At 45.7% G+C, this 20,344-nt stretch overlaps 2 protein-coding genes across 7 annotated transcripts in view; both read right to left on the bottom strand.

Moving 5' to 3' along the window:
* Positions 1 to 81: 81 nt before the first annotated feature.
* mki67 (marker of proliferation Ki-67) lies at positions 82 to 10,259 on the bottom strand. Of its 2 annotated transcripts, none has more exons than XM_081697577.1 (16): positions 10,083 to 10,259; positions 9,313 to 9,442; positions 9,064 to 9,145; positions 8,835 to 8,950; positions 8,620 to 8,692; positions 8,404 to 8,473; positions 7,364 to 8,224; positions 6,451 to 6,677; positions 5,821 to 6,364; positions 5,589 to 5,710; positions 5,295 to 5,469; positions 5,064 to 5,201; positions 3,430 to 4,955; positions 3,254 to 3,302; positions 591 to 3,005; positions 82 to 297 (listed from the first exon to the last, which is right to left on the bottom strand). In XM_081697577.1, the coding sequence occupies exons 2-16, from the start codon at positions 9,378 to 9,380 to the stop codon at positions 209 to 211; spliced, it is 6,555 nt and encodes a 2,184-aa protein (XP_081553703.1). In that variant the 5' UTR covers positions 9,381 to 9,442; positions 10,083 to 10,259; the 3' UTR covers positions 82 to 208. The 2 variants fall into 2 exon arrangements, with proteins under 2 accessions (XP_081553703.1, XP_035389380.2); XM_035533487.2 differs by having other exon boundaries at positions 9,338 to 9,442.
* A 4,459-nt stretch (positions 10,260 to 14,718) lies between these two features.
* Positions 14,719 to 20,344, bottom strand: part of raraa (retinoic acid receptor, alpha a) — a 49,553-nt gene continuing 43,927 nt past the window's right edge. For 3 of the 5 annotated variants that reach the window (XM_081697582.1, XM_081697581.1, XM_081697580.1), the window contains 5 exons: positions 19,941 to 20,101; positions 19,394 to 19,570; positions 17,248 to 17,452; positions 16,118 to 16,276; positions 14,719 to 15,821 (listed from right to left, as the gene is read on the bottom strand). In XM_081697582.1, coding sequence (XP_081553708.1) covers positions 15,619 to 15,821; positions 16,118 to 16,276; positions 17,248 to 17,452; positions 19,394 to 19,570; positions 19,941 to 20,101 — 905 coding nt within the window. In that variant the 3' untranslated portion in view covers positions 14,719 to 15,618. The remainder of the gene's footprint in view (positions 15,822 to 16,117; positions 16,277 to 17,247; positions 17,453 to 19,393; positions 19,571 to 19,940; positions 20,102 to 20,344) is intronic. The other 2 variants (XM_081697578.1, XM_081697579.1) reach the window with 2 other exon arrangements.

Below are 20,344 nucleotides of genomic sequence, written 5' to 3'. Positions count from 1 at the left end.
CCTTTTCAAGCATTAAAAAAAAAATGTAAAAATCCACAAATTTCAAAAAAGACATTTAAAATGACAGCATTTTTTGTGGCATTCTTTTTTTTTTAAGTCAAACTGGTAAGAAAAAAACAGTATAAACATCATAATTCTTGTGGTCCAATATATAAAAAAGCACTATACTTCACTTTAATATTTACAACTACTCCTCGGGATCAGTGCTTTACTTCCTCCTTGTTCGCTTCAGGGGAGCTGAAGAGATGACCGTTTCAACCTTTTTCTGAGCTCTGGTCCCACGACGAGGGGTCGCTACTGTGGGAATATAATATACAGTCAGGACAAACAACTGCCATTTTCTGTTTAGCAATCCAAATACAAAACTAATGGATCTCAAATCAGAATGGTACTGGAAAAAGTACTACTACTATGATATTGCACTCCAGTAGTGAAACTCTTATTTTGTCGGTCTGTGTGTGTGTGACTGGATAATCTAAGCACAGCTACAGGTGTCCGTGTCTAACAATACAAGAAATACAAAAATTGTATTATTGTATCATGCAAATATAGCTCAATGTGTCATTAAAAATAAAACAGCATTACTCCACCTGAGGTAGGGCCCTCGGCCTGCGCGGAAACGTCCCGAGCCGCTTTCCTTTTGCCCCGCTCAGGTTTGCCGTTGTCCGCGGCAGGCTCGCTCGGTTCTGCTTCGGCAGCAGGAGCCACCCGCGTCGCCGGTGCCCTCCTCCGTTTGCCCAGCACGTCCACTTCTACCTGAGCTTGTGGACGGGCCGCTTTGCCCGTCTTAGTTTTTGGCGTGGACTTCACACCCGGCGTTTCCTCGGCCGCAGTCTCCATCTCCTTATTTCTGTTCCCCCTTTTCGGACAGGCTGCCATGCCATCATTGGCTCTGGAAGCAGCTGCTCTTCCTCTCCCGGCCCGTGAAGCATTCTCCTCAGCAGCCACCTCAGACTGCCGTGCAGCAGGTTCATCTCGTCTCTTCACCACTCCCCCTTTGCGGCTTTTGGCTGGGGGACCTTCTGGCTGTTTGGTCTCCATGACCGAGGGCTCTTTAATAGCCATAGCTGCCGGGTCAGCCTTCTTTTTGGACTTCTGCTCGAGTTCTTCCTTGCCCAATTTGACCTCTCTGATGCACACCAGATCGGAGTTCCAATTAACAGTTTTCTTGGAGGTTTTCCTGTTTTCACAGTCGAGAGCAGATTCTTTGGCTGTAGTCAACTCCTCAGCTTCCTTGACAGAGTTGTCCTCGCTTGAAACCTTGGCTTTCTTAGCCAGCCTGCCTCGTCCTCTCTTACCCACGACCTCGCTGCCAGTGTCTTGAGCTCCTCCAGGCCCCGCCTCAGCAACCGGAGTCCAATTCTTCTCCGATGCGGCCACCCTCCCTGCCTCGCTAGTCTCTCTGACTCGTTCTTCTGGTACGGGAGCATCTTCCACTTTGACGGTGGCTTTCCTGCCACGACTGGACTTGACAGCTGGAGGAGGAACCTCGGCAGCAGCTGAAGCCGTGGCAGCACCACGCCGTCCTCTTTTGACAGCAACCTCCGGCTCCCGGATGGTAGCCGCCCTTTTACCTCGCGCAGATTTGATGGCTGGGGCTTCCGTCTGTCCTGCACGATCGCTGTCCACTTGCGGCTTGTCTTCGTCTACTTCCTGGGTGTCTTCTGAGGCCTGAGCTTTAGGCTGCATTTTTCTCCTGCCTCCCCTGATGTTCTTCACCACCACTTGCTCGCAACGCACAGGCTCAGTTGCTGATGCGCTGGGTTCTACAGCAGGTTGGTTTGCCTGAGGTTTTAGCACTCTGGGCCTGGCCCCTCGGCTGGACCTGGCTGGTGGGTGTACAACCGCCACAGGCTCAGCATCAGCCGGTGGCTCAGCGACCACTGCTTGGTCCTTCAGAGCCCCTGGTTTTGCCCTCCTCCCCCGTCTCGGCTTCACCGCAGACGTTTGTGGTTGTCCATCAGTCACAACCACAACCTTAGAGCTGTCTGGTTCCACGTTAGCTGTGGTGGATTCGGTCATTTCTTCAACTTGTGCTGCCTTCAGGGTTTCCTTCTTGCGTCCCCTGCCTCTCCTACTTCTCGTGTTGGCCTCTGCCAAAGACTGAAGTTCACTGCCTCCTGGTGCCATGTCTGTTTCCACAACCACACCTTCAGGAACGATCATACGTTGTGGTTCTTGTGTAGTAGGGACAAGAAGGGACTTCTCAGCCTCCTGCTTAGCGCCTCGTCCTCGTTTGCCATTGGCTGCAGGAACTGGCGATTTCTGTAAGGCCTCTACCACTTTAGGAGGTTCAGCAGTCGTCGGGTCAGCAGATGTCTTTGTCTCCAAAACCTGCCCGACCATGACATCAGGTTTAGCTTTCTGGGCCCTCCTGGCTTTAGCTGCAGATGGACATTTTGAATTCTGCTTGCCATCTGCGACGCTCTGAGGCAGTTTTGGTGCCTCCACACGCCTTTCTTCTTCAAAATGGTGCTTTGGAACCATCCCTCTAGCAGATCTTCTAACAGGACTCGGCACAGGGGCGATCTCGAGCTCCACGACAAAGGCCTTACCTCTCCTCCGTCTCGGTGCAGGAGTCTCCACGGCATCAACACTAGTACACTTGTTCTTTCCTGGCACTACAGCAGACGCAGAATCACCACGGTCACTCTGCTGGGGTTTCTGTGCTTTCACCCGTCCACCATGCTGGTTCTTCTTAGCATGACATGATTTTCCCACTTGCTCAACAGCAGACAAAGATGGAGTGGCATCTAGGTCTTGATAAGTGCACTCGGCTCCCACAAGTGGATCTAAGATTTGACTGTTCTCCTTAGAACAAGATATTTCAACTGAGATAATCTCGTTCTCTTCGTCTGATTGGCTCATTTTTGTTTTCAGGGTGGTTTCTGCCTCTTTCTCCAGCTCTACCTGTGAAACCTCCTGGATAGCAATAGCTGCCTCGGTTTTGCTGTTCATGCCCTCAGCTGGGCAGATGTTTTCCTTGTCTTCCAGATCCTCATCATCTTAAAAAGAAGTCAAAAAAACATTTCCAGATATAATGAAAACAAAACTAAAGTTACACTTATGTAACTTTCCAGAATTGTAGGTGAAAAACAGCTGAATATTAGCACAGCCATTACATTTGCATTTTTTCCAGTATTTGGCACGTGCTCCATGGCAACTTACTAATGAACGTACAACAAGAGTGTGTGGTCCCTGGGAAGTGAACTCTACCAAGAGAACTATGGGAGCACATCTGACATTAACTCACCTTCCACAGACAAAACATCAGAGGCCACAGAAACCAGAGGCTCTTGTATCTGAGAATAAAAGGAGGAGTAAATTACCATAGTCTACAGAGCATTACCTGCATTAAGAAGGTGTGTGCTTCATAGGGAGCGTGTGTAATCTGGAATCAGGTTTCTCTGGATGGGAATCAGTTCTTACCTTAGCTGACGCACTCGTGTTATTTTGTTTCGTTTCAGTTACATCAGAGGTTAACTTTCTCATTGGTTCTGCAGGTTCAGTGAGGTTCTCCACCGCGTTATCCCTTCTCCGTTTGGGGGTCTTCAACTGTTGAATGCCACTCAGGTCTTCCTCAACAGGTCCGCTCTTCTTCAACTGTTGAATGCCACTCAGGTCTTCCTCAACAGGTCCGCTCTTCTTCAACTGTTGAATGCCACTCAGGTCTTCCTCAACAGGTCCGCTCTTCTGTTTGGGGGTCTTCATCAACTGTTGAATGCCACTCATGTCTTCCTCAACAGGTCCGCTCTTCTGTTTGGGGGTCTTCATCAACTGTTGAATGCCACTCAGGTGCTCCTCAACAGGTCCGCTCTTCTGTTTGGGGGTATTCAACTGTTGAATGCCACTCAGGTCTTCCTCAACAGGTCCGCTCTTCATCAACTGTTGAATGCCACTCAGGTCTTCCTCAACAGGTATGCTCTTCTGTTTGGGGGTCTTCATCAACTGTTGAATGTCACTCAGGTCCTTCTCAACAGGTCCGCTCTTCTGTTTGGGGGTATTCAACTGTTGAATGCCACTCAGGTCTTCCTCAACAGGTCCGCTCTTCTGATTGGGGGTCTTCATCAACTGTTGAATGCCACTCAGGTCCTCCTCAACAGGTCCGCTCTTCTGTTTGGGGGTCTTCATCAACTGTTGAATGCCACTCAGGTCCTCCTCAACAGGTCCGCTCTTCTGTTTGGGGGTCTTCATCAACTGTTGAATGCCACTCAGGTCCTCCTCAACAGGTCCGCTCTTCTGTTTGGGGGTCTTCATCAACTGTTGAATGCCACTCAGGTCTTCCTCAACAGGTCCGCTTTTCTGTTTGGGGGTCTTCATCAACCTCTTCACTCCAAATACCTTCTCTACTGGCTGCCCCTTGAACTTAGGGGTTTGCATTAGTTGCTTCACTCCAGTAAGGTCCTCCTCTTGCTCGGTTTTGTACTTAGAGGTCCTCATAATGCTGCTGAGGCCTGAAGAACACACTGTTTGGCTGCTATCCAACTTTTTAAATCCAGTTGTGTCTTCCAAGAGCATTTCCATTTGTTTGGGGGTGTTAACAAGCTCTTTAACACCTTTCAAACTCTCCTCCTGAGGCTCTTTTCGCTCCTTAGGAGTCCTGGGTAATCTGCCACTCAGGTCTTCTATTGGTTCAGCTCTCTGCTTAGGTGTTGTCATAAGCTTCTTGAGTCCTGTAAGACAGTCTGATGGTGCAGGTTTCTGCAGTGGTGTTTGGCACACTGTCTGAGACCATTCCGCCTCCTCCTCCTCCATCTGGTCTTCAACAGGCATCTCTAGCACTGAAATGACTTCAGAAGCAGGGAAGTCATTCGAGTTATTAATTTGAGAAGGACTGTCTTGCTGAAATAAACTAGCATCTTGGTTGTCCTTCAGTAGCCGAGATACAGCTTCACTGTTGTAATGTCCAAGTCTGGCCGTGGTGGCAACGCTCATGGGAGACACTATCATTTCACCTATCATGGTATGTGTATAAATGAGTTAATGAGTTTAAGATAAATAAAAATGCATTTATTATATTTTTTACAACAATAATATAACTTCATAAACACACCAACACTTACCCAATTCCTCAGGAGTGTTCATCACTGACATTTCAGCTACAGAGCCAACAGAAACACCAAACGGGGTTTCTGGACACTCACTAACCCGCTCAACAACGCTCATGCTGTTAGCTGGGGTTTTAAATATCTCTGCAACACCTGCAAAGGCAAGTCACACATCGCGGGTATTGGCGGAAGAATAAGAGAGTGAATGAAACATGAACAAAAAGGTCGCTGAATGAGTCATCTCACCTGTGAAGTCCTCGTCCATTTCCCTGTCCTTTGTGTACAGCACAATGTTGGACACCGTTTTAGGGACTGCACCTGTAGTCTGGGCACTCCTCATATAAGCTTTGCCTATGACAACAGTAGCAGGAGAATCTGCATGGCCAGTGCTGGTATCATCCTTCAGTCTTCGTACAGGGGTCTGCAAAGATAAAACAATGAATGGCCACCCCAGAACATCTGAGGTCAAAGCTCACGTCCCAGAGCGAATAACGTTGCATCAACCGAGACATGCCAGGGTGCCAGAAATAGTGCATTCACCTGAGGTTGGGTCACTCGAGTCTGCTTGGCTGCCTTTCTCCTGGGCACCGTTTTCTTAGCTTCAAGATCTGTCTGAAGTTTGATTTGGCCAAACTTCACTATGTCAGCCCAGGAACTGACAACTTTGAACATGAATAAAAACAAATAAGTTAACTATGTGCACCAATACCTAAACCAGCACTGGAGTAGTTTTAAGTACAGAGGCACCAAATACCCCAACATTATGCTTTACCTTTCAGATTGGCTCGTGAAGCTCCACTGCGGCGGGAACGCATGACCTTGAGAGCACTCTTCAGCGCACTTCTCGGGGTCTTCCTAGACAACGCCTTCATGCTAGTCCTCCTCAGGTTCATCTTGGGTGTCACACTATCCAGGGGAACCTCTGAGACAGATGTCGCTCCTTTCACCTCTCTCTCTTGGTCAGAGACCGGTGACGGCGTGCTGACCTGCGACACCGAAAATCGTCCTTGGACAGTAGGTGTCTGGGTCAATGACCCCTCACAAGGTCCAGGCATCTTAACTGACTCATTTGATCTTCTCCTAGTGGAGTTGGGGGTCTTGGGTGTTGCTGTGGCTGGAGATGGCGTAGGAGTCTGGGACTGGCTTTTTTTACCTTTGGGTGATGGGGTTTTTGCCTTTGGGCTGTGGGCCTTCTTTGCCGGAGAAGAAATCTTGGCTGGTGAGGCCACTTTGGCACCCTTACCAGGGGACGATGTTCGTTTGGGCAAAGCGCTCTTAGCTGTGTTCTCTTGGATGGCCTCATCGAGAAGGAAACTCTGTGGACAGCAGAACAGGGTTCGTAGCAGGTTTATACTCAATTAGAAAGCAATGACAGCGTAATAACAACCAGGTCAAGCTTTACCATTAGACCGATAGTGGATGCTCGCCGGAGGAGTGACTGGGGTTTTTGGTAGATGCTCAGGCTCCGTCTTCCAGGGCTCGCCCCTCTACGGAGGGGAGAGTTGGGTGGCAAGCGTCTATCAAACAGCTCAGGGCTCAGCTGACCACCGAAGGACACCCGCTTTCTCTTGGCCACAGGAACAGGCAAGTCAGCCTTTTTATGCTTCTTGCCAGAGGGTTGGACATCACCTATGGAACACAAGATATTCAATAATTCTTTTAGATCTGGAAGCCATTAAAAGACAAACGTGATGCATCAAGACCTAAAGTTTTATAATCCTACAATGGAATCATTGACAAAACCACCAAAACAATGTAGAGTGGGAGAAAAACATACACAATTTCTTAAATAAACATTGCATCACAAACAGTAGACCAGAGGTATAGAATACCACTGCAGACTGCCATGCCATCAGCACCAGCAACAGGTGTGGGCTAGGATACTACCAGGCAGCCCAAACCCAGACAGGAGCAACTGAGGGTTAAGGGCCATGCTCAGGGGCCCAACAGCGGCAACCCGGCAGCAGCGAGGCTTGAACCAGCAACCTCCCAATCACAAGTCAAGCACCCCAACCGCCCCACTTAAACATGTCTAATGTGATATCTGTATGTCACAGACATTAACGCCTACTACATTACAAATTTTCAAATTCATACAATTCTCTAGCAAATCAGCCATTACATTAACATCATGTGCATTATTTACAGACATCATACACATTTAGACACACTGTTCTGATGAGTTCATTCTTTTGCAGTTTCTCTCACTCATTTCCCATTTCTATATTCTGCATTGCTCAAACATCCTTCCAAATGCTGTAGGATAACAGAGCCTTTACAATTACTCAGTAACAGGCAGATGGCGGCAGTCCTACCTTTGTTCTCACAAGCTGGCGTGGTCCCAATCTCATGCAACACATCTTTGACTTGAAACCTTTTGCCTGCGTTTGCCCTGGGGGAGGTCCTGGAGACCAGCTTGGGTTCAGGCTCATCAGCGCATAGGGGTGGCGTCTGGGACTGGCCTGCTTCGGCCCTCCTGGGGCCTGGAGAGGTCTGGGGGCCTGGCTGTCTTTTAGGGGTCACTGCTGGACTCTCTGGCCGAGAGACCGCACTTCTTCTGCCTTTCAGGGACTTGGGCATTTTCTCAGCATCCGAAGACTCAGACAGGATTTGCTGGGCCACCTCTTTAGCACTGAACGTCGGCGGTATTGCTTCATAGCTCTTATTCTGAGGACTATGGGTGATGCTGCATTCTAGTGGTGTGGGGGTGTCCGGGCCTGAAGAGCTCTTCTTGTGTTTAGTGGCTGAACCCGGCACAGCTGGCGGGACCATCTGTACACCCGCAAGTGGGCCCTCCATAGGGTGCACAGTGCCGTCAAGTGCAATGCCGTCACCTCCATTCGCAGACCCAACATTCGAGGATCGCCGCTTCTTCTTACCCAGCCCAGGAGTTACCGGCACATCTTTTTTGCTGGGTACATCCGTGTGAGTGACCGGAGCCTTTCTGGGCTCTTCCCTGTCGTCTCGGGGCCTTGAGAGAGGCGTACCGGGAGGAGCTTGGCTTTTCTGTGGCAATTTGGTAGCCAGATCCTTCTTCACCACGTTGCAGAGCTTCAAGAAGGGCGACTCGCTGTGGTCCATATTGGGTCTGGGCAGCTGACTGCCACTGCCCTTGGCAACCTCAACACCCTGGTCCAAAGTGGGCAGCAGGTTGGATCCATCCTTCAAACAAGAGTCTGGAAAAGCACAAGACACACGTTAATGAGGTTTCACATTTTTCCTACAGGCCAATTGGTGAATATGAAAACGTAGTAAGAGCCAAATCAAGACAGTGTTGAGCACGTGTGATATACACACACACACACACACACATCGCTGAGGCATTCTCTCTCACACAAACAAAGTGGTTGCTTACCTAAAGAATGCTCTGACTTCTTTCTGTCTGTGGGGCCAGGGGTGCTCCCTGCTCGCTGGTCTTGCAAGACCTGGGAATGAAACAAGGACACAGCACAAAGACAATGAACAAACATGAGTGACAAATGCAACAAAGGGCCAAGCTGCCAGCCACAGTACTCCAGCAACTCTGAGAAACGTCATGATCAACTGAGAGATTTGATTGGCTAAAGCTCACCTTGATAGCTTCACCTTTCTCCGTTGTGGACAACCTTTTTTTCTTGGGAGTTGGTGGAGGTGGGTACTCAAACCTATATTGTATTAAGTAATGTAATTTTCAATAATAAATAACCAAAGCAGGTACATGTAAATAAACTCAAACATTAAAAATAACGATTAAAAATAGCTAAACATTAAGTGAGAATAATTCCAGAAAAAAAAGGAAGCACATACCTAAAAGAACGATCAATAATTGTGATTAGATCTCCATGCTTTAAACGCTCAGACTGCTGAACAACCTCCCCATTGATGTGAGTTGGATTGACGGAGCTCAAATTTGTCAAAATCAGCTTTAAAACGAGCACATACACAGAGGCACAGTGTGTGACATCCATGAAATTATATGTTCAAAAAACAAAAAACCTTACAGTCGTTCCATGATACTGCACAATATTTAGGTTACCTCTTTATTTTCATTCTGTTCAATTCTGCATTGCTCTTTGGAGACGTGTGGCAACTGAATCCGGATATCACAGTCAAGCTTCCTAGAACAGGTACACGGTCCATCATAAATCTGCTGCGTGTACATGTTGAGCAAACTAATGTCCAAAAACACGACATAACCTAGTGCCACACCATGCAGCGACATCCACTAAGACAACGCATCAGCAAGCAAAATGCACACAACCACCGCATTATTATCTATATGCACCGTTTTATTCGCGACTGTGACCGACCTTCCAAACAGGCAGGGTGCTGTAAGCGGAAATTCGGTCCCATCCGCGCCGTTCCTCTTAATGACCACTACTTTACCGAACAGAGGCATCTTCGTTTCGACTTACCTGGTGGAAAATAAAACAAAACAGCTTCGGTACACGCTATGCACACACCGCAGGCTTGTAGCTAGCCATCTAGGTTTAGCACAAGTGAAGAAACCTGTATGTTAGAAGACTGTTATAGCTACCAAAATAAATCGGTAGCTAGCTACAACCAACATGTGCTTTAACGTGCCAACGAGTTAGCCACCACGTTAATCTAGCTATCTAGGTTAACTAACGATCACGAAGCCATAGTTATCTATGTAATCTATTAGTTGCCTAGGTTAACTAACATGATCATGAAGCCATAGTTAAGTTATCTATGTAATATAAATACATAACCGGAAGGCTTAGACTGCAAGAAGATTAGCAGAACACGTAGTTTTGTTAAGTCAACATAATCGACTTAGCTGGCTGGCTAAGACAATTTAGGCGGATAAAGAGATCAAGGTGGGTCACAATAAATGAAAACCTTAGCTAGGCATGTACCTTATTGTTGGGCTTAATAAATAATATCGTTAAGTGTCTTTACAGTACGAACACTAGCTTTAACTATCTAACGCTAGCAAAGTTACAGATCAACAAAACGTCTTAAGATCCGTTACGTTCACGTTAGAACTAGCCAAGCCTACAACGATCAGCGTGAAAAACACAAACGTCTTACCTGAGTTAAAATAAATCCAGATGAAATATTTCATCGATGTAAATAAAATTCTCTACAGTGTGATACACAAATTAAAAGGCAACATTAGCTTTATTAGCTATCTAACCGAGCGCTCCTCACTGACTCAACTACGTTATAGTTAGCTTAGCTACCTAGCTACGCCAAACTGCTACTGGAACCAGCAAGATGCGGAGTGGTGCGGGAAATAAATCCTTCCGCTGAAAGCAAAGGTATCTAAACACCTTGTTTCTATCAGACATAGAATACAACAGTACAAACACCCAAGATATCCTAATCGATTTTTTTTTAATTTTAGATTCCAATCCCGCACAATTTTATATTACAATTGAGAACTATATTGTGCGGAAGGATAAATGGCAGATAACTACTCAGCGTTTAAAAAGTGTTTGAAATTCCGCGCGAAGGCGCCCGATTGGTGGCCGTTGTAGCCTATAGAAAGGCCCGGAGCCAATAGTGAATGGGTTCAAGTTCTAACTGCAGTTGCTTCGCCTGCTGGACACCGAGCAATCTATAGACCTACCTGTACCGACCACACGATGTACTGCATTGATATACTGTATCTGAGTTCATATTATCTTTTCCCACAGGCTTATCACCAATACAGTTCAAATTGCTTTCATTTAACCAACGCTATAAGGTACCGAATCGAAGAAAAAAAAAAATCTATTACCAAATACAGATTTTGGCGCATTATATACAGCCCAACTAACTGGCTTAGTATATAGTACTATTTGTTATGGGCTCCACTAATAAAGCCAGAAACCGTACTAGGTTAAGCTTCAAAGGTAAACTGTCAAACTCTGGGTATATGCGAATGCTCATTAGAATGCTGAAATGTTTACATATTTTGCTTACCTCTAAGTCAAACTAATAGACCAACTTATTAATCTGTTTACATATTTGTCCAAGCGTACCTCGATAGCATTTCCAGAGGGCCCGATGTAGCGCTACTCTCATAATGTTTGTTGGAGATCCAGTAGCCTTTTCTTCCTAGTGAGGGAAGGCTTGGACATTGGCCAATGAGAAGAGGAGCATCTAGGTTTATGGCAGCCTGTAATGTTCATATCCTCAGTGCAAACTTTTTCACTTACTTTGTCCTTGGCGCCGACCACAGCGGCTGTATGAACACTGGCCCCCAGCCCCCAGTTTTGCACAGTCAACACAAACCTCAAGGGTTAACGACACTACTCGCTTCTGCCTGGCCCGTTTGTAGTCGTGCTTTGACAACCAAAGCTGATTGGTCTCTTTTAAAGCGGTCAGCATGATCACACAGCTGATTGGTCTCTTTTAAAGAGGTCGGTATGCTCTTGCATCTGATAGGCCTCTTAAAGGACGCACCGGATGCATCACTGAGCTGTTGTATATACCTCTCCTAATGGAGTTATTTTTGGGTTTTTTTTGTTGTCGTCATTTAAAAAAAATTTTTAGTTATGTCCAGTTTTTCCTAAGGTCATATGTGCAGAAAATCTGTTAAATTCACTTAAATGAAATTCTACACAGACCTACTGTTCTTCTATGTGCTTTCATGGAAAAACAGGAATAAAACCACAGACAGCTCGTAGAATGTGCACTGTGTGGATCGTTAACTTTCATCAGTTTGTTTGTTTGTCGACCTGCTTAGGCCTGTCCACGAGCCCATCTTTTCATTTCTTGGTTTTCATGCACGGACGTCTGATGTGTGATGTTCAGGTCCGTGTCATGTCGTTCCTAATTGCCCCAGTCAGCTAGTTGAGTTAAACATTCAAATATAATATGAAGATGCAGACTTCAGAATTAGTTAAAGAGAATAGCTGGTCCTGTCCTTTACTGCAGGTTAACGTTAGCAAGCATTATTGAGGAACCCTCCTGGAGAATGTCTAACAATCAATCAATCAAAGAGCCCACATTTTTAGTTGTCAGAAGTGATTATGTATTCAGCCCACCTTTTTACATACTAGTGTTTGCATTCGCCACCATTACATCCAAACCATACATTAGTCAACATATGCAAACTAATATTCAACACCCACACCAGTTGGAACCCGTTACCACACATTCCAAGAGAAGACTTCTCTTAACCTTGTCCTAAAGAAGATTGTTTTTCTATATGGTCCTGAGCCTGGTGGAGAGGTCATATATGTTACCCTGAGGTTCACCAAAGCCTACCCAGGATCCTTTGCAGAAGCCTGCAGAGGTCTCTGCCCTGTTTGCAAATCATTCTGAAAGGGCACAGAATCTATACTCCTCTTTGTCTTATGTTATTACTATGGCTAATGCAATGTTAGGCCTCTTTTCCCTGTTAACACTCTTTTTATTACCTCAGTCCTTGACTGGGGTGTGATGTTCATGTCTTTGTTCAGTACTGGGGTGTGATGTTCATGTCTTTGTCCAGTACTGAGGTGTGATGTTCATCATTGAATTCAAAAAGTAAGCAAAAAACAAAGCAGGGGTATAGTTCACGAAACAGGATTTCTGTGGTTAGCTCAAATTGTCCAACAGGACTATCACTCGACTCTTCTCCAATTGGACAGTCTTAACTTTGGCCTCGTAATCCTTAACTGAAAAATCCTCAAAGTTGAGGAATGTCCAATAGGAATGTCACTCAATTCTTCCCATTGGACAGTCTTGACTTTGATCTTAAGTTATCCTAAACTGAGAAATCTTGCTTTGTTGACACTCCCTCCCCCCGCCCGGTTTTTGATCAGAGATCCGGACCAGAGTCTTCACAGAGGAGGAAGGAGCAGTGAAACTGAGCTTCAGTGCCAATCTTCAGTGCCATATTTCTGCAAACATTTGACCTGAAATATGACCTGATAGTTAAGTCACAAAACTGTCTAACAAGAACCCAAGTACACAACCAAAACAATATCCATTTTCAATTATTTGTTAAATAAAAACAATCCAACATTTAATGCCTTTGTTGGAAAAGGTATGTGATATCTTTCATTTGTATGTTATGTTCCCTCATGTATTACAGTTTATTTGTGCTCATAATTAAACTGCGTTAAGTATTATGGGAAGCTGTTTGTGTAAGAGGGTCTTTGTTCCAGCCATTCCAAGATAAAGGTACAATGTGTTGTGGTCCGCCTGACCATCACTGTAATACGCTGGAATTGAAATAACGCAGACGGCCCCCGAAGAAGGCAGGAACAGCCTGTTTGTAATGGACCGAAATGTAAATGGAGCATCTATGTCTCTTTTAATGACCAATTGGCTACGTTTTCTGTCTTTAATAACAGACACGAATGGCCATTGAATGGTGAGAGCAGTCTTATTAAGACATTTATAAGACTGTCTGAAGTGCCTTTTTTGGAGATGGTTTATGCTAAATGAACCTATACTTCCCAGCTATTAGTACCCAAACCTCACTAAGACTTGGTGTGTTTCTTGAGCTGCCCCAGTACCCTGAAGTTGTCCTGTAGCAGCAAAGCAGCTGTGAACCTGATCATCTCGCAACATCTCATCTCCCAGCCCATCCCTCGACGACGCTTTTTATGTTCGTATGCAGTGATTGGTTTTCACCAAGCATCACTCTTCTCATTAAACCAAAATGTTCTGTTCTGAAAGTCTGCCAGTACGCCTCTGGCTTTTCCATGTTGCCTTGAGCAAACTTCAGATGGGCAGCAGTGCTATTTATGGAGAGCAGTGGCGTCCATCCACGCACACCGTTCACGTTCCCGTTCACCTGCTGGCAGACTCATGAACATTGACGTTACTCACTGCATGAGGTCCGTAGGTGTTTTGGTGTTGCCCTGGGGTTCTTTGTGACCTCCGTCATGCCATTGGAGGGGTTTCAGTTGGATGACCACTCCCTGGGAGACCAACAGTGATACCGAACTTCCTCCATTTGTATATCATCTGCCTCACTGTGGACTGGTGAAGGCCAAACTCTTTAAAACGGTTTTTGTAACCCTTTGCAACCTGGTGAGCAATGGTCACATTTCCTGAAATACTTAGTTTGAGGCATGGCACTCTTCCATGAAGAGAATACTTCAATAGTGAATAATACCTGATCAAAATACCAGACTCCAAATATCCCTTTCAACTACCTGACACTCCTAGAGGTTTTCTTACTTTTTCCCATTCAATATTGCATCAGTTGTTCAGATAAATGAAAGGACATTTTTGTGTTGTTTAATTGGGATATTTTTTTATCTAATCACTTTTCACGCATTTTATGCAGAAAACATCATTCTAAAGGGTTCGGACTTTTGAAGATGCACGCCCCATACAAGCAGTGTTCCAGTCCAGTTTTCCTCCACGGAGATGGAGACTCCCAGCATATGCACCTCTTATTCCTGCTAGTCCAGTCCCAGGAAGATACTGCACGCTGTCAGTCAAGGTACAGGCGTTCCAATACAGATATCGTAAAGGGTTTGCATTTAAAAGTACTGATCCGGTATCGCCATAGCAGCATGTTCTTGGCGTTATGTTTAGGGAACAGTACTAAACATGCATGGGACCAGTAAGACTGCATCCAGGTGATTCTACACAAAAATCCCCAATTCAGATTCTATTATTATAGCACTGTAGACTAACCCAAGTCTACTACAAAGACAGAAATTGAAGGCATTTCTTCAAGAGGGAGTTCCAATAGTTCACCATATGGAACAGAGACCATGAAAAAAAAACAGCATTATCAGATCTGAACAATCTTCATTTAAGTAGTAATACAGTAGCAGAGCTAGTTATATTGTTGTAATACTCCAGGGGAACTGTTACCGGGGTAAATCCGACAAACTGAACAGAGGCAGACATTTTTTTCAACCATGATTTATGTCATTTTTTTTCCTGTGCACAATTTATATGAGTGCAAATAATTTTTTTTTCCAATGTTTTATTTCCATGAAAAACATCATCATCATCATCATCATCATCATCATCATCATCAATCTGAAACAAACAACAACTCTTCATTTTTTCCCCTTTTCCTCTAATGGTTGTAAAAAGAAAAGAAAAAAATCATTGCAGAAATACAACTGCATCTACTCTTCCAGTCTGTTTTTCAACTCAATCACAGTCACTCTGAGTTTTCTCTTTATATATATTTATTCATATATTTTTTTTGTAAAAAATCTGTCTCTTGTAAGCTGGAAAAGAGGAGGTTCAGCTAACTCAGTCATACGTCAGGTGTCCACGCCTGAGATGTTGGAGTGAGAGAGGAAACTCTGCGAGTCCTTGGATTCCTTTGTCCTGCCCACCTTTTTGCTTTGACACGTTTGTCCTCTTCCTCTGCAAATGTCTGTCCAACTTAGCCTGGAGGGTTCTCCCAAACGTCCCTCCCCCTCTCTTCTTAAGTCTTTTTTTCAGATGCCCCGAACGATAGACATTGCAAGAGCAAATGAGAGAGAGAGAGAGAATTGCCAGAGTCCGATAGAGAAGAGAGGAAGAGGAGGATCATGGAGGAAACCCAAACAGCTCCACGTGCTCCGCGCAGGCCACCAGTCTCCGAGAGGAACCTCTGCAAAAGTGTGTCTGTCTGGTACATGTCGGGGAAGGGACACAGTAGTCGGTGGGCGGTGGGCGGAGACTGCCGTCAGGGCGACTGTGTGGGCGGGCTGCTTTGGGCGGAGCTTGTGGAGAGGGAAGGGCTACAGCTGCCCGTGGGGGCGGGGCCGGGCCGGGAGCTGGCTCCGCCTACAGAGCTCTCTAGGCCCTCCGAGTTCTCCAGCATCTCCTGGATAAGAGGAGGCATGGACCCAGGGATCTCCATCTTCAGAGTGATCACTCGCTCCGCTCCTAGAGAGAGAGAGAGAGGGGGCGGGGGGGGGAGAGAGAGAAAGAGAGAGAGAGAGAGAGAGAGAGAGAGAGAGAGAGAGGAAGCGAGAGAGTGAGAGGGAAAGGGAGGGAGGGACAGAGAGAGAGAGAGAGAGAGAGAGAGAGAGAGAGAGAGAGAGAGAACAATGATTATTTGATACACACAAGGGACAGCTTGTGTGTATGACTGTGAGAGACAGAGCTTGTGTGTGTGTGTGTGTCTGTGTTCCTATGCATGTGAAAGAGTTTGTGTGCGTTTGAGCAAGTGAGACGCTCACCCTTGGCACTGATGCTTCGTAGGTCTGTGATCTTCATCAGCATCTTGGGGAACATGTGGGGTTTATGGGGCCTCCTCTTCCTCACATAGAGCTTCAGGGCCTCCAACAGAGGCTCCTGAAGGACATCCACTTTTTCAGCCTCCTCCAGGTCTTGCCGATCTACACACACACACACACACACTTGAAACCACAATCCTGCTGACTAGCCTAACAACACAAGTCAGCATTCAGGTTCACGGAAAACACAAGCAGTGACTTAAATGAGGTGTTCATTTTGCTGCCACCAGGGGGAGCAAGAGGTATAGCAAACCACTCCAGGCATTTAGTACAACCAAAAGTACAGGCATTTAGACAACCAAAAACCACACGACCTGGATTTACTGGTCGCAGCAGGGCTCAGACCCAAAGCCTAATGATTTATTTGGTTTATTTGTTTGTTATTGTATGGTATTGTTTATTGCACTGATTGTTGTCTGTTACAGATCTTATATGTATTTTGTACTTCTAGGTATCCACATTGATTCCTGTATTCTACAGTAATGTAGTTCATTGGTATATTGGACTCTAAGCTACTGTACTGGCTAGGATGGATTCTATGAGTAAATGACAAAGCACTTTTGTAAGTTCTGGATAAGAGCGTCTGCTAAATGCCAGAAATGTAAATGTTTGGTTGGTTTTCTTTAAAGACTTCAGGGTCTGTTGCAAGCATGTCTCGTTAAAGGCTGCACAATGAGGAGTGTGGAGAGACAAGACTCCAGCAGTTACCTCCAGTTTTAACGGCTGTGGCACATTTACCCCAACTGAATGTGCAGGAGTAAATGCTTTGCCAGTGAGTCTGTGTTCACACGAGCGTGTGTGAACGTGTGTGTATGTGTGTGTGTGAACGTGTGTGTGCGTGAGCGTGTGTGCATGACTGTGTGTCAAAGTCAAAGTTATTTATATAGCGCTTTTTACAACAGCCGCTGTCACGGAGCAGCTTTACACATGTCCAAGTCCAAGCCCCCAGTGAGCAAGCCAAGGTTGACGGTGGCAAAGAAAAACTCCCTATAGAGCACGAGGAAGAAACCTTGAGAGGACCCAAGACTCAAAGCATGTGTGCGAGAGCTTGTGTGCGTGTGTGTGTGTGTCACCTCCACAAAGCAGACAGATGGCGCTGAGCAGGCCCGTCTCGGCGTCGTCCATCTCTAGGGGCAGCAGCTGGTTGGCGAAGGCGAACACCAGGTCCGTGAGCGGCCCGAAGCCGGCGTTGTGCATCTGCGTGCGGTTGAGCGTCAGCCCGTCCGAGAACGTCATGGTGTCCTGCTCCGGTGTGTAGCGCGTGCAGATGCGCAGGATCTAGCACAGACGGAGATTAAGACGGCGGTCAGATGGGCACGTCAGACGGTCCCGCGCTCTGATGGCGGGACCCCTGTCCCGTGTGCCAACACTGCTAACGAGCAGCAAGATCCAGGAGCTCTCTGCTGGACTCTGCCTTTATTCTCTCCCAGTCTGTCTTACTCCTACCATTCAGTGCAACATTTATATTTACTATAAATATAATACAAAAATAAACAAAACGACAACGAAATTGTAGAACATCAGACATTTCAATGTCTGAACCAACATGTAATACAATGAAGTATACAATAACAGTAAGGACAGATTACAAACAGTCTAAATAATTATAAATGTATCTTTTATTTTCTCTGATATTATGGCAGTTTTGTAGAAACTACATTTTTCTGTTTCCCCTGGTAATATTTTCTGTTTTGTTAGTAACTCTACGCAGAAAGGCCTCTTCTGAGTGTCGGGGGCTGAGTTGGGTCTGAATGGTTGAGGTGGTACCAGAATTTGCAACATCTTTTCTTGATATCCAGTAGGAGTGGAGATCTGTCCAGTTCAGTGCTGCTGGCCAGATTCCACACATTCCTGTTTAACTGCAGGATGTCTCTGCAGAATTCAAGAAGCTGTAATTCTGCGGGTGTTCGGGCCCAAATTTTTTTTGTATTTGCTCTAGTGCCCAGAATTCATTGTTGTAGAACATTTTTTTGCTCTTGGAATCTGGTTTTGCTTTGGAAAATGATTACCTATTTTGTGTTCATGTTTACTTCAAGGGCCCCGTCTCTAGAATGTATTCCTAACATTGACATATTCTTGTTAAGTGCTTCTTCTGTTGGTGCTAGTTAGTAGATAATTACTAAATTATTTGCATACATCAGACAATTATTTCTTGGTCTTCTAAAATGAGTCCTGGAATAGATCAATTTTGTAACTTTGTGGCCAATTCATTTATATAATATATATTAAATAAAGTTGGACTAAGACTGGAGCCTTGCTTTACTCTGTTTTAATTAAAATATTCTGTTCGTTTGGTGCTGGTTTTTACCCAGCAGTCTGTGCTAGTGTACATTGCTTTTATTATACTGTACACTTGAACCCCTACAGCGCTTTGGAGCCGTTTGAAAAATAGGCCTTTGGTCCATGCAGTGTTAAAGGCCTTTCTTAAAATCCACAAAACAGGCAAAATGTTTTTTCCCTCTAGATTTTCCCTCTAGATTTCTTGTGAACATGGTTTTTATCAGGGCCTGGAGAGTGCAGAGATGATCCGCTGTTCTACGTTTAGAGATTTAGAGATATGTTTATGAGATTTATTCCTTACATTGTGATTGTTGAGAAATGCGTGAATCCTAAAATTAATAAAACCACAGAAAACTTGTACACTGTTATCACGGACTCCTCTGTCAATTATGGGATTGGATTTGTCGCCATTTCAGAAGATCGGTGCGATTAGGCCTTTGTTCCAGATCTTTGGAATTTTACCGGAATCCAAAAACCTGGCTTAAGTTTCTGCACTGCCATTTGAAGTTCAGGACTGCTATGTTGAAGCATTTCTGGCACAATCATGTGGACTCCAGAATCTTTGTGGAACGTCAGCTGATTCTTTTCATTTCTCGAATTCTAAGGTCAGTTGCTTCTGTACCTTTACATTCTGGGTTTTCACACAATGATCCAAAATTTGTTTTCCCGATATTTCCATTTTGGATTGATATGAATTATTTTCCTTTTGTTTTGTTTAACGATTTCCACATATCCCAGAACGTATTTTAATTTCAAGTGCTTTTTCAAATGTCTGATAAATTAGGGGGCATGTATCGGGCCTTTTTGTATTGCTTCAGTGCTGCTAAATAATTTAGACACAGTTCTTGGCCTGTACGGTGTTCTAAGGATTTTGCACATTTTCTCCCTCCATCCCTCCCCGCACCCCCAGTGCATTCTGGGCTGTTGCAGGACCCTCACCAGGATGTCGAGGCAGGCGGCTTTGAGCAGGGTGATCTGGTCGGCGATGGTGAGCGTGGTGAACCCGGGCAGCTGCTTGGCGAACTCCACCGTCTTGATGATGCACTTGGTGGAGAGCTCGCTGAACTTGTCCCACAGGTCCACGTCCAGGGACACCCTCCTCTCGGAACTGTTGCTCTGGGCAAGAGACGGACAGTGGCCGGTTCAGTTCTCCGACGTGCTGTGTTGGTATGGTTTACTCTTCTCGATTACTTACGTAACTGTTTATGTTTTTGTTTGTTTGTTTGATAGAGAGAGAGAGAGAGGGGGGGGGGGGATCTGTGTATTCAGCAGTTTATAGCTCATCAGGCTTTGCTCACAGCTGAAACCAGATGAATCCCATTTTTTGCTCGTAGTTCATTTGTGCTGCGAGCACACACACACCCACTCCCCCACAGCCACACCCCCACCCCCACACACACCCATCCCCACCCCCACACACCCCCCCACCCCTCCCCACACCCCCACACACACACCCACACCCACACACACACACCCACACACTCACTGTCGTGTATTTGCCGAGCTGGCAGAGTGAAGGGAAGGTGTCCTGGTGGGCTCTCCGCACCCTGTCGATCATCTGCTCCGTGTCAGGACTCAGAGTGTAGCTCTCCGTCGACTCCGGCTTCTTCTCCTCCTTCTTCTTCTTATTCCTGTCATTTCTCACTGCTACAGAGAGAGAGGGAGAGAAGGAGAGAGAGAGAGGGGGGAGAATTAGGTCAAAGTAGTAAAATTAATTTTTGAATGTTACATACTATTTGCCCATATACACCACTACATACTATTTACCCCACCACATCCATCCCTCCCTCCCTCCCTCCATCCATCTTTTTTATTGTAAATAACACTGCAGTCATCTTTTTCTGTTTTTTCAGGCTTCTTCCAGTAAGCAGGAGTGTTGCACAGTGAACA

This window comes from Electrophorus electricus, chromosome 15 (genome assembly GCF_041902795.1).
Source record: "Electrophorus electricus isolate QZ-2024a chromosome 15, ASM4190279v1, whole genome shotgun sequence".
Classification (NCBI taxonomy): domain Eukaryota; kingdom Metazoa; phylum Chordata; class Actinopteri; order Gymnotiformes; family Gymnotidae; genus Electrophorus; species Electrophorus electricus.
Note: the sequence above shows the minus strand (reverse complement) of the source record. Positions and strands in the feature narration are given on the sequence as shown.

Coding starts and splice junctions, on each gene's coding strand:
- mki67 (XM_035533487.2), bottom strand. CDS start 9,426: ATGCCTCTGTTCGGTAAAGTAGTGGTCATTAAGAGGAACGGCGCGGAT. Junction 9,146..9,337: donor GCACCCTGCCTGTTTGGAAG/GTCGGTCACAGT, acceptor TACCTGTTCTAG/GAAGCTTGACTGTGATATCC. Junction 4,956..5,063: donor GAACACTCCTGAGGAATTGG/GTAAGTGTTGGT, acceptor ATACCATGATAG/GTGAAATGATAGTGTCTCCC.